At 45.8% G+C, this 14,231-nt stretch overlaps 1 protein-coding gene across 5 annotated transcripts in view; it reads right to left on the reverse strand.

Moving 5' to 3' along the window:
- LOC145358637 (uncharacterized) overlaps window positions 1–14,231 on the reverse strand; it is a 47,171-nt gene that overhangs the window by 17,757 nt on the left and 15,183 nt on the right. For 4 of the 5 annotated variants that reach the window (XM_080212852.1, XM_080212856.1, XM_080212851.1 and 1 more), the window contains exon 2: window positions 8,406–8,556. The exons of the other annotated variant lie outside the window; for it this stretch is intronic. In XM_080212852.1, coding sequence (XP_080068978.1) covers window positions 8,406–8,530 — 125 coding nt within the window. In that variant the 5' untranslated portion in view covers window positions 8,531–8,556. The remainder of the gene's footprint in view (window positions 1–8,405; window positions 8,557–14,231) is intronic. 5 annotated transcript variants of the gene reach the window in all.

The raw sequence follows: 14,231 nt of genomic DNA on the forward strand, positions 1-14,231 counted from the left end.
AATAACAGGAAGACAAATTATTACTTGAATGTGTGTAAATGGAGAGAGATGGATACTCAACAAGACCTTGGTGTCCTTGTGTATCAGTCACTGAAAGTAAGCATAGCAGATGGAGCAGGCAGTGGAAGAAGGTGAAAGGATGTTGGCCTTCAAAGGATTTGAGTATAGGAATAAGCATGTTTTATTGCAATTGTATAGGGCATTGGTGAGGCCACACCTGGAGTATTGCTGCAGTTTCAGTCTCCTTATCTCAGGAAGGATGTCCTTGCTGTAGAAGAAGTACAGCAAAAGTTTACCAGGCTGATTCCTGAGATGGCAGATCTGTCATATAAGGAGAGACTAAATTGGTTAGGATTCTATTCATTGGAGTTTAGAAGAATGAGAGGGGATCTCATAGAAACTTATAGAATTCCAACAGGTTAGATTCAGAAAGAATGTTCCCAATGGTGGGGGAGTCCAGAACCAGGGGTCACAGTTTGAGGATAAGGGGTAAACCTTATTAGGACTGGGGTGAGGAGAAATGTCTTCACCCAGAGAGTGGAGGAAGTGTGGAATTCACTCCCACAGAATGTGTTTGAGGCCAAAATGTTGTGTGTTTCCAAGAAGAAATTAGATATAGCTCTTAGAGCGAAAAGGATCCAGGGATATGTAGAGGGAAGGCGGGCTCTGGATATTGAATTTGATGATCAGTCATGAATGGCAGAACAGGCTTGAAGGGCTGAATGGCCTATTCCTGCTTCTAATCTCTACCTTTCTATAAGTCAGGAGGTGAGTTACTCATAGAAACATAGAAATAGGTGCCGGCGTGGGCCATTCAATATGATCATGAACGTACAGTAACCCACTCCCATTTCCTCTCCATATCCCTTGTTCCCTTTACCCACAAGGGCCACGTCCAGCTCCCTCGAACATATCTAACAAACCGGCTCCAACAGCTTCCTGTGGGAGGGAATTCCACAGGTTCCCAACTCTCTGAGTGAAGAACTTCTTCCTCATCTCAGTCCTGATTGGCTTTCCCCTTATTCTTAGACTGTGACCCCTAGTTCTGGACTTTCCCAACATTGGGAACATTCTTCCCGTATCCAGCTTGTCCAATCCCATCAGGATTTTATGTTTCTATGAGATCCCCTCCCAGTCTTCTAAATTCCAGTGAGTACAAGTCCAGTCAATCCAGCCTCTCTGTATATGTCAGTCAGTGAACCTTTGCTCAACTCCCTCAACTCGCTGCAAGACTCCTAACCTCTGACCTGTTTTCACAGCCACAATATTTAAATGGCTGGTCCAGTTCAGTTTCTGGTCAATTCCCTGGATGTTGGCAGTAGGGGATTCAGTAATGGTAACATCATTAAAGGATTCTCGAGTGTCTTGCCACGTATCAGCCCAAGCCTGGATATTGTCCAAACCTTGCTGCATTTAGACATGGACTTTTTCAGTAGGTGAGGGGTCGTGAATGGTGCTGAACATTATGCAATCCTCAGAGAACTTCTGACCTTGTGACGGAGGGAAGGTTATTGATGAAGCAGCTGAAGATGGTTGGGCCTTGGACACTACCCTGAGGAACTCCTGCAGAGATGTCCTGGAGCTGGGATGGCTGATCTCAAACCACCACAACCATTTTCTTTTGCACCAGGAATGACTCCAACCAGTGGAGTGTTTGCCCCGATTTACAATATCTGCAGTTTCGCTACGGCTCCTTGATGCCAGACTCGGTCAAATGCGGCCTTGATGTTAAGGGCAGTCACTCTCACCTCTGGAGTTCAGCTCTTTTGTCTATGTTTGAACCAAGGCTGTGATGAGGTCAGGAGCTGAGTGACCCCCTGGTGAAACCCAAACTGGGCGTCCCTGAGCAGGGTATTGCTGAGCAGGAGCTGTTTGATACCGTTGTTGATGACCCCTTCCATCACTTTACTGATGATCGAGAGTAGACGGATTGGGCAGTAATTGGCCGGGTTGGATTTGTCCTGCTGTTTGTATATAGGACATACCTGGGCAATCTTCCACATTGTTGGATAGATGCCAGTGTTGTAACTGTACTGGAAGAGCTTGGTTAGGGGAGCAGCAAATCTGGAACACAAATCTTCAGTGCCATTGCCGGAATGTTATCCGGGCCCATTCCCTTTGCAGTATCCAGGCTTTCAGCCCTTCTGTGATATCACGTGGAGTGAATCGGATTGGCCGGACACTGGTATCTGAGATACTGTGAGGATCACTGCAGGAGGCTGAGATAGGTCATCTACTCGGCACTTCTGGCTGAAGATTGCTGCGAATACTTCAGCCTTATTCTTCGCACTGATGTGCTGGGCTCCTCCATCAATGAGGAAGGGGATATTTGTGGAGGCTCCTCCTCCAGTGAGTTGTTTAATTGTCCATCACCATTCTTGACTGGATGTAGCAGGACTACAGAGCTTAGATCTGATCTGTTGATTGTAGGATTATTTAGCTCTGTCTATTATTTGCTCTTTATGAAATTTGGTATGCAAGAAGTCCTGCGTTGTAGCATCAACAGATTGGCACCTCATTTTTAGGTATACCTGGTGCTGCTCCTGATGTCCCCTCCTGCACTCTTCAATGAACCAGGATTGATCCCCTGGCTTGGTGGCAATGGGAGAGTGGGGGATATGCCGGGCCACGAGATTATAGATTGTGATGCCCAGTTTTGAGTTACTAGATCTGTTTGAAATCTGTCCCGTTTAGCACAGTGGTAGTGCCACACAATACAAGTGGAGGGTATCCTCAATGTGAAGGTGGGAGTTTGTCTCTGCAAGGGTAACCGTCACTCCTACAGATACTGTCCTGGGGAGATGCGGCAGGATGGTTGGTGAGGATAAGGCCATGTACATTTTCCCTCTTGTTGGTTCCTCCACCATCTGCTGCAGACCCGGTCTAGAAGCTATGTCCTTTAGGACCCAACCAGCTCGATCAGTAATGCTGTTACCAAGCCACTCCTGGTAATAGATATTGAAGTTATCAATGAACCTGGAGTTCATTTTGTGCCCTGCCACCTTCAGTGTTTTCTCCAAGTGATGTTCAACAGGGAGGAACACTGATTCACCAGCCAAAGGAGAACGGTAGATGGGAATTAGCAGGAGGTTTCCTTGCCCATGTTTGACTTGGTTCCATGAGACTTTACTGGGTCTGGAGTCAATGTTGAGAACTCCCATGGCAACTCCCTCCTGACTGTATATCACTGTGCCACCACCTCTCCTGGATTTGTCCTATTGTTGGGGCAGGACATACACAGGGAGAGGGATGCTGGTGTCTGGGACATTATCTGTAAGGTGGAATTCCATGAGTACAACTGTCAGGCTGTTGGTCAACTAGTCTGTGAGATAGCTCTCCAAGTAAAGAAAACTACAAGTTCTACACGCCTGATGGCATTTGTCCCAGGCTGCTTAGGGAGGCGAGAGATGAAATTGCTGGGCCTCTGATGCAAATCTTTGTCTCTTCTTTGGACACAGGTGAGGTCCCAGAGGACTGGAGGATAGCTACTGTGGTACCGCTGTTTAAAAAGGGCAGTAGGGATAACCCTGGTAATTATAGGCTGGTGAGATTGATGTCAGTGGTAGGAAAGTTGTTGGAGAAAATTCTTAGGGATAGGATGTATACGCATTTAGAGCATTGCGATCTGATTAGGGATACACAGCATGGCTTTGTTAAGGGAAGGTCGTGCCTTACGGATCCGGTAGAATTTTTTGAGGAGGTGACAAAAACGGTTGACGAAGGACGAGCCGTTGATGTCGTCTATATGGATTTCAGTAAGGCGTTTGACAAAGTCCCTCATGGTATGTTGGTAGAAAAGGTTAAGGCTCTTGGGATACAGGAACAGGTATCTAGACGGATTGAAAACTGGCTAGGCAACAGGAGACAGAGAGTAGTAGTGAAAGGGTCCTTTTCTAGCTGGAGGTCTGTCACTAGTGGTGTGCCGCAGGGCTCAGTACTGGGACCTCATTTATTGGTAATATATATAAATGACTTGGAAGAGGGCGTACGTGGTGTGATCAGCAAGTTTGCAGATGACACAAAGATGGCGGGCAGTGAGGAGGAGTGTCAGGTGACACAGCAGGATATAGATAGGCTGGTATATTGGGCAGATAAATGGCAGATGGAATTTAATCCTGATAAATATGAGGTGATGCATTTTGGAAGGAATAATGTAGAGGGGAGTTACATGATAAAGGGTAGACCAATTAAGAGTATAGAAATGCAGAGGGACCTGGGAGTGCAAGTGCACAAGTCTCTGAAGGTGGCAACACAGGTGGAGAAGGTTGTGAAGAAAGCTTGCAGTGTGCTAGCTTTTATAGGAAGGGGTATAGAGTACAAGAGCTGGCGTCTAATGCTCCAGTTGTACAGAACGTTGGTTAGGCCGCATGTGGAGTACTGCGTCCAGTTCTGGTCACCTCACTACTGAAGGGACGTGGAGACCCTGGAGAGAGTGCAGAGGAGGTTTACCAGGATGCTGCCTGGTATGGATGGACTGGGTTATGAGGAAAGATTGGGTAAACTGGGGCTGTTTTCCTTAGAAAGACGGAGATTAAGGGGGGATCTGATAGAGGTGTATAAAATAATGAAGGGTATAGATAGAGTAAACAGTGGCAGGCTTTTCCCTAGATTGGAGACAAATATCACGAGGGGTCACGAGCTAAGGGTGAGGGGGGAGAGGTATAATGTGGATCCTAGAGGGAGGTTTTTCAAACAGAGGGTCATAGGGGAATGGAATGCACTACCAAGTAAGGTGGTGGAGGCAGGCGCGCTGGACTTGTTTAAGGTTTACTTAGATAGACACATGATTGAAACAGGGATGGAGGGTTATAGGAGACTGTTTTAAAAAGGGTCAGAGCCTCAGGTCGATACTGGAAATGTAATACTACATGTTAATGTTTTGTCTCTTAATCCGCAGGTGCGTCGGTCCACCTTGTTGTTTAACGAGGGGCATACAAACAGTGGGTCGTGCGTGGGCTGCTCTTGGATGTTTCGAGAGTGGCCTAGTACTTTGCGTTGTTTGTGTACGCTTAAAACTGGACCAGCAGATGGGCACCACAACAGCTCAGTGACTATCACTGCTAGCTGTGCAGATACATGGATTTGTGCCTGTGGGAGTTTCCCTGTGGTTGTGTGGGTTTCCTCCGGGTGCTCCGGTTTCCTCCCACACCCCAAAGATGTGCTCTTAGGCTGATTGGTGTAACAAATTGTCCCTAAATTATTCTCCCCTGAATCTGGTTACATTAGGGGTACCATTAGCATAGACACGGGGCAGGGTAGGTGTAGGAAAATGCTTTGTTAAGATGGTGGCGTGGGCTTGTTGGGCCGAAGGGCCTGTTTCCCGCGCTGGGTTGTTTGTTCTTTGTTTACAGCATCAAGTTTACCATTGTCATTTTCCAGTGGTCTGTACTTTTCCATCTCTTTCAGGTTTTTCAGCAGTTTGATACCACGGGCACCTCGCTCAACAATTTCACTGTTAGTTTAGAGTCACCCACATTGCTGTGGCTCTGGAGTCACATGTAGGCCAGGCCCGGTAAGGACAGCAGATTTCCTTCCCTAAAGGACCTTAGTGAACCAGATGGGATTTTACATTAATGGCTTCATGGTCATTAGACCTTTTCAGAATATTTATTGAATTCATATTTCACCATCTTCCTCGGTGGGATTTGAACCCAAGTCCCCAGAGCATCACCTGTCACAATAGCAGTGAGTTTTTCAAATGTGGTGACCTGGGGTACATAAAGCTTGGGCCAGCAGCCTCACCAGCTCTTCTGTTTTGTTCACCCACAAACTGCTTTGTTTTCTCATTCCCACCTCACAGTTGGGGACGTGTTAGAAATGAGTGCCCCAGTCTCAACATTTCCCAATCAACACAGTGCATCCCTCTGGATCAACTTCCACTGTTTCCCAGACCATTTGTGTGCTCTCGTGTGTTATTAATGCATCTCTGGATGTATCAGTGATATCAAGAGTCATGTGTAAGAGGCTCAGTAGGGCAGGGAATAGCTTGTACTGGAGAGAGATGTGTTTACCCAGTAGCTCATGGTGAATATATAGAATCATAGAATCATCGAGGAAACAATCCCTTTGGCCCAACTTGTCCATGCTGCCCTTTATTTTTAAAAACCCCTAAGATAATCCCAATTGCCCGGATTTGGCCCATATCCCGCTCATAATTGTGTAAAGAAAACAACTTGAACTAATTTTCCTGAGTCATACCAGAGTTACACAAGATAAGATAGGCCATATAATCAAACATTTAGTGCGATGTCCCAATCAAATCCAGACTAAGAACCTTTCCTCACACTGCACACTGTCTTTCAGTCTCAAAGCCTCCCATCCGTGGCTGTACCATTCAGCGCAACACATCTCCCCCAGATATTTTATATTACATTGTCTTGTCGGATACTTCCCCAGCTCACCACATCACTCCAGCTGTGGACTGAAAATTACACGGGATTCAGGTGGGCTGGCTAGATGGTTACAGAAGACAGGGAATAGCGATGGAAGACTGTTGTTCAGAATGGAGATCTGTAGCTAGAGGTGTTCCGCAGGGATCGGTACTGGGACCTCTGTTGTTTGTAGTATATATAAATGAGCTGGAGGAAAATGTGGGGGGTCTGATTAGTAAGTTTACTGATGACACAAAGATTGGTGGAGTTGCTGATAATGACATCAGAGGATAGAGGACAACAGGATAGAGATCGATTGGAGACTTGGACACAGAAATGGCAGGTGGAGTTTAATCCAGACAAATGCGAGGTGATGCATTTTGGAGGGTCAAATTTAGATGTGAATCGTACTGTAAATGGCAGAACCCTTCAGAACATTAACATGCAGAGGGACCTGGGTGTACAGGTACACAGTTCCCACGGTGGCCAAGGGATATGGGCCATCGCGGGCAATTGGGACTAGCTTAGTGGTAATAAAAAGAGCAGCGTGGACAAGTTGGTCCAAAGAGTCTGATTCCACTCTGTAAACCTCTCTGATTCTAAGGTGATTAGGAAGGCATACGGCACGCTGGCCATCGTTAGTCAGAGCACTGAGTACAAGAGTTGGGAATCATGTTGCAGCTTTATAAAACCTTGATTAGGCTGCATTTGGAGTATTGCGTGGAGTTCTAGTCGCCACACTAGCAGAAGGACATGGAAGCTTTAGAGAGAGCGTAAAGAAGGTTCACCAGGAAGTTGCCTGGTCTCGAGGGTGTTGAGGAGAAGTTGAATAAACTCAGATTGTTTCCACTGGAAAGACAGAGGCTGAGGGGAGACCTGATAGAGTCTACAAAATTATGAGAGACGCAGACAGGGTTATAAGTAGAGGATTTTTCCGAGGGTGGAAGTGTTAATTATAAAGGGGAACAGGTTCAAGGTGAGAAAGGGAAAGTTTAAGGGAGATGTGCTGGGGAAGTTTTCCGTGCAGAGAATGGTAGGTGTCTGGAACGTGGTGGTGGAAGCAGGCACATTAGCAACATTTAACAGTCATCTGGATGGTACATGAATAGGGTGGGAATAGAGAGATATGGACCGAGCAAGGGCAGAAGGGTTTTTTAGTTTAGTGAGGGCATCATGATGGGCACGGGCTTGGGGGCCCTAAGGGCCTGTTCCTGTACTCGGTTCTTTACTCTTTTGATTGCATACCAGCCATTAGCCAAGAGGAATTTTCACTTCCTCATTCCCAGGCCCCTATCCCACTCTCCAGTTACTGCCCCTGGGGTGTGCAGTCAAGAATGAGTTAATGAACTTTGTAATACTTGGGAGAATGGAAAAAAAAATCCAGTGGTCTATATGCAGCCTGTTTTCATATATTTCAGATAAATGTAACTTTATTTTCGTGCCCAGACTGCAGCTGCTCTTGCTGTTGTACACAAGGTTATGATAAGCCCACTCAGAAATGTAGCTGACCCAGCTTGTAGTTAAGTTGTGTCTTTAATTTTGTGGACTTCCGCCTAACATAGTAAAGCCTGCACATCCTAAATATATTCATATATATTCATTATATATTGCTTATGTGTCATTACCAACATACTAGACATGTTATATGTTATACAGCTTATGAGCACAGATTGTTATATCGGCCCGTTAATTATAACTTGTCTTGTCAGCCTGTATGTTAGCTAAGGGCCAATCACACACATCAATCACAGCCTTGAGATAACCATGAAGAAATGCCGAGGCAGCCATGTTCCCGTGATGGAGAACAACCCACAGCCTGGGAACCTGCTGAGACTGAGAAGTGTATGTGACCCGGGGGGGTATAAATATGTGCTCTTAACTTGTGTCCGGGGAGATGTCTGGGGAACCGCTGTTAGGTGCCAGGTGTATCTCCCAAAAGCTTTTGAATAAACTGCTGTACTTTGACTCACAATTCGTCTCAGAGGTATCTTTACCTACAACAGGTGTCTGAGAGAGGTTTCGGCAGAGACTCACCTCCTGGAGATGATGCCATGGAACCAGTCTGGGACAGTGCCATCTCTCACTATCTTCCAGGCTTGGGTTGTGCTAAACCAGGTGACTGCAGCTTTCCGGGTCGAAGTTGAACTCGAGACATCCATTCAAAGCAGGTTTGTGTTGATGGTCCCTGTCAAATTACACCGATAAAGGCAAATGTGTGACAGACCGTCACTACTGAGCATCCCCTCCCCACCCCTTCTCCCACCACCATCACCTTACACCTCTGTGTAACTATCAATACAGAGACTGCATCTCACCCTCTCGCCTTATCTGGCAGGTAGGAGCGAGAATCCCAATTTGTAAAGGGCTGCCTGCACATAGAATCTAGCATTCTTTGTTGAGAAAGTCCAGCAGCGTATACATACAAACATGTGAAATAGGAGGGGTAGGCCATTCGGCCCCTTGAGCTTGCACCAACAACAATCCTACCCAGGCGCTATCCCTGTGCCCCACCTATTTACCCTAACACTAAGGGTCAAGGTCCCATGGCCAATCCACCTAACTGCACATCTTTGGACTGTGCGAGGAAACTGGAGTACCCGCAGGAAACCCATGCAGACATGGGGAGAACGTGCAAACTCCACACAAGTAGTGACCCAAGGCTGGAATTGAACCTGATCCCTGGTGCTGTGAGGCAGCAGTGTTAACCACAGTGTCACCCTTTCAGTATCCACGCTGTCTAGTTCCTCAGGAGCTTATCTGTTTCACTAAGATCAGTTCTTATTCCTTTAAACTCCAATGGCATTTTTCCATTCCACCTGCCACGGGAATCAGGGTGGGCGAGGGGCCAACCATGGGAAGGACTGTTGACCTTGGGCGGGATTTTCTGGTTTCAGGGTGAGCGCAGCTGGAAAATCCCACCTCCCTGTTCAATCTTTCCTCTTAAAATAACACAACCCATCCCAGAAATCAGGTGAGTGAGTCTTCTCTGAACTGTTCCAATACACTTAGATCCTTTTATATGTAAGGGAAATCAAATGTGTACACAGAACCACAGATGGAGTCTCACTAATGTGATGATATTTTTGTTTAAATCATGATCTCTGCAGCACTCACAGTCCATGTTTCTCAGCTCATTGCCTTAGCTGATGTCATTATGTTGCCAGGCTGACTACAATGAGTCCTTTTATTGCTACTTAAGTGGTTTAAATGGGGTTGTTTGTGTTTACTGTAGAGTTAGTTTTACAATCCTACATTGTTAGGAGGACAGTCATGTGTTTTTGGGCAGTTTGTTTTCATTTTGGAAGCGACATCAAGCTGAAAGAGAAATCTCTCTTTTTTACTTTGGAAATTCTGTTGTTTTCCTGAAGGGTGAAAATTGTTGTTGTTGAGGCTGGACCAGAGTCTCTCTGGCGTTTTGAGAAATTGCCTTGTCTTCAAACTGTTTGGAGTGAATCCAGAGGACTGCAGAATTCAACTAAAGAAAGCAATTTCTATTATCATGTGAGCAGTAGACTTTGTTGTATTGAACTTGGTTGTAATTGATAAAAGTTCTTCCTAATTTTATTACTATGCATGTTAACTATATTCTTAAATAAACTTTGCTAAAAGCTCCCTAGTGGATCATTCAAATCATACCTGAAGGGAAACATCCCATGCTCATCCTAGCCAAATTCAAGGTGCAAAACTTATGATCCAGGCAGACTCCATTAAACACTTTGGAGTTTTTGACCTGAACCATAACATCAACAGCCTTTATAACGGTAACTTCCTTTCTACATTCCAACCCCCTTTCAATTTGTCAATAATTTGTAATACATATTCTGGGGCCAGGATGTTTACAATGATGGCGTTTCCCTTCCCATTATCCAAAATGTTGATGGTGAGCTGACCCACACCGATATTGCCTCCCACACCGCGATTTCACACTCCAATCATTGTTCATTGTCTGGGGGCAGGAATGCCATCCCTCACTGAACAGGACGTCCTGCCTTAAGAAAGTCAGTCTGATTGTCTGGCAGTTTGCTAGTCCATGCGAATGGACTCAGAACCTAAATCCCAGGATTCCAGGGACAGGTCTGTTTTGGGGATTGCAGGGCTGGGGTGGGGGGGGGGGGGGGCGGTGGGGGGGGGGAGAGATGGCAGGGCAGAACGTTGATGGAGAGGGTAGGAGGCGAGGGAGTGCCTGCAGCCAATGAAGTGGTCAATATGGACCTAGCATTTATTAAGCTGATCTTTCTCTAACTGTAACATTACATTCTGTACCCTCTCCTTTTCTTCTCCCGTGTACTCTGTGAACGAAATGCTTTCTCCATATACATGTGACAACAATAAATCAAATAAGATAATTAGCCACTAAAGGGCCTCAGTTGAGGCGAGGGCATCTGCCTCCTGAGTGTGAAATTGCAGACAAGTCGTGGGGAAGCTCATCTGTGCTCAGCTCATACTCTGTCCACAAACCTGCTGGTGGAACAACATAAAATTCTGCCCCCACATCTAGATTAACATTGAACTGATTAAGGCCTGGGCATTTCAACAGCGTAGTCATCATGTGGAGATGCTGGTGTTGGACTGGAGTAAACACAGTAAGAAGTCTCACAACACCAGGTTAGAGTCCAACAGGTTTATTTGATAGTAAACGCCACAAGCTGGACGACGAAGGGTACTCTGTCCACCGTGTCCCGTGTTTGTCCATTTCAATGGCAGCAGATTCAGGGCCACCTATAAGGAATTACTCCAAACCTTCCGATGCTGATGGTTCAGTTCTTTCCTCAGCTCCTGCACCTGGAGGAACACTCATTTGCCTAACAAATGGAATTTCCATCCACTTTGGCACAAATCCACACGGCAGCCACACATGTAGGCCACATGTGGCGGCGATACACACAGACAACAGTAGCTCAATACATCATGAGAAGCTGCACAAGATGTAACCGGACAGGAAAGATATCCCAGCATTGGAGGCAGCAGAGAAGATTCACTCGGCTGATCCCAGGTCTGGAGGTACTTTCTTATGAGGAGAGGTTGGGTAGGTTTGGCCTGTACTCACTGGAGTTTTCTGTGGTACACTGCCCAGGCTCTGCACACAGGGGGTCTCTGAGGTACACTGCCCGGGGTTTCTGCACACAGTGGGGTCTTTGTCCAGGGTACATTCTGAGGTACACTGCCTGTGGGCAATTGGCTCTGATTCCAGGTCAGAGGTCAGCACGGTGAATCAATCTTCCTGTGTTTACAGAAACTGTAGAATAAACCTGGGTTCCTCTAGGCCTCCCTCAGTTGGGGGGTTATTTTGAACTGAGGACAGTGTTCCCAATAAGGAATTTCATGTACTTTGTGCTGACCAATCTTCCAGCGAGTGGAACCAATGTTGGGTGAAACCCAATATTATCAGCACTGAATTCTTGATAAATTTCGTTGTTTTTTTAAGCAATTAATTGAATAAAGAAATTGTGATAGATATAGTGTAAAGGGATTTTCTAAAAGCATTTGAAATCTCCAGCTTGTTAGAGAAATTCATTTCAATGACTTGGAAGAAGGAATGTTCCAGCCTGGATAGAAAGAAAATGTTACAAAGATAAAACTGCATTTGGTGTTACAGAGCTGTGGCCGGTGCAGGCTCGATGGGCCAAATGGCCTCCTGTAGGGATTCTCTGATTCTATGAACAGAAGGTTGGCCACCGCTGTAAGCAGTCACCCGAGCTTTATGTTCAGGAGAGAGTCCAAACTGCCCCATTGACAGACTGGATGATGCCATAACACAGGATCCAATTATAATCCGATTTGTTGATCATTTTTCTTTTTCGATAGGAAGGTTCACTGAGATGAAGCAGGTTATGAATTGTGAAACTGAATAGTTTATATGTTCAGAGTAACAATTGTAATCTAGGTTAAAACTCATGTCAATTCCTTCAACGTGAATTTGAAGGAGAATGAAATAAACGTAATACACTGATCCTTGTTTCATGTAGAGTAAAACCATTTGCTTTGCTTGCACTGTCTTTCTCCTCAGGATCTGACCAGTGATCCATCTCCCCCCCGGACCTTACAATACATCTCAGAAAGGGTCCTCCTATTCCATAAGAACATAAGAACATAAGAAATAGGAGAAGGAGTCGGCCATCTAGCCCTTCGAGCCTGCCCCGCCATTCAATAAGATCATGGCTGATCTGAAGTGGATCAGTTCCACTTTCCCGCTTTCTCCCCATAACCCTTAATTCCCTTGTCTACCAAAAACCTATCTACCCGTGACTTAAAAATATTTAGCGAGGCAGCCTCCACCACTTCAACGGGCAGAGAATTCCAGAGATTCACCACCCTTTGAGTGAAGAAGTTCCTCTTCAACTCTGTTCTAAACTGCCCCTCCCCTTATCTTGAGGCTGTGCCCTCTAGTCCTGCTGTCCTTTCTGAGCGGGAAGAATCTCTACCTCTATCCTATCCATCCCCTTCATTATCTTATACGTCTCTATAAGATCCCCCCTCATCCTTCTAAACTCCAACGAGTACACACCCAGTCTATTTAGTCTCTCTTCATAGTCCAACCCCCTCATCTCCGATATCAGCCTAGTAAACCTCCTCTGCACTCCCTCCAAGGCCAAAATATCCTTGCGCAAGTGCGGCGACCAAAACTGCACACAGTACTCCAGCTGCGGTCCCACCAATGCCCTGTACAGTTGCAGTAAGACCTCCCTACTTTTATATTCTATCCCCTGGGAGTTAGGGAATGGTTTCTGATCCCTCTCCCCATCTGGAAATAACCAGATAAAGGTCCAGTCAAACTTTCCACCACTGTTTGATCTTGGAATCTATCAACTTGCATTCTCAAATCCTTAAATTACAAGGCCAATGTGCAGAGTGGACTGGACAGACCCAATCCATCTCCTCACTGCTCTGTAAACCATACTCAAAATTGAACCCACTTCAGGGTCCCCACAAGAGAAACAAACAAGGTCCCATTCTCAAAATGAATCAGACTACCTTCATATAATGACAGTGGGGTGAGTTAGCTGAGCCCAACACCAAGATCTTGCTGCTGTTCACGCCAGCAGGGTCTTACCTTCCCACTGATGGCACTCCCCCATCGTGGGTTTCCTGGCAGTGCATTCAACGTGAAACCCCACTGACAACAGCTCCCACTACCACAAAATATGCCACGGAGCGAGCGAATAATCCCACCTCTATCGTCTCAGATACATCAGTTGCAGCATTCCACAAACAGGTTTGTCCAGCTTGGATACATAAATTTCCTCCACATCCTCTTCTGGATGGCTTGAATGTTTCATCAAGTTTCTAGGCAATCATTTGAATATCATTAAAATAACGAGTTTCATTGAGCCCAAAATAACTGTGGTTGTAAAATGGTGACAGATTCTACGTGTGATTGGTGAATAATGAGTGCATTGTATCCCAGGAGTCAGTCCATTGTCCATTCTTCTCTCTTTTATGTTTATTCATGGGCATAGGAAGCACATTGTAAAGGTGCCTGTTCGGGTATACTGAGGGGCGATGGAACATGGATAATACACCTAACTAGCACATCTTTCAGACTGGGAGGAAACTGGAGCACCCAGAGAAAACCCATGAGGCACGGGGAGAACATGCAGATTCCACACAGACAGGGATCGATCCCGGGTCCCTGGCGCTATGAGTCAGCAGCACTAACCACTGTCCCACCAAATGGGAAACAATCATTGGAAATTGGCAGAGACACAAAAACATTTCTGGTCAAGTAAGTATTTTTATGACAGCTGGGCTTCTTTAAATATAGATGATATTTTCACGAAAGACTTTAACAGAATTAAAATTTCCCACTTTGGAAACCCGTGTATTTCCTGCTGTACACACAGGCAGCACTTACACCAAACC

This window comes from Carcharhinus amblyrhynchos, chromosome 26, assembly GCF_965287045.1.
Source record: "Carcharhinus amblyrhynchos chromosome 26, sCarAmb.v2.hapA, whole genome shotgun sequence".
Classification (NCBI taxonomy): Eukaryota; Metazoa; Chordata; class Chondrichthyes; order Carcharhiniformes; family Carcharhinidae; genus Carcharhinus; species Carcharhinus amblyrhynchos.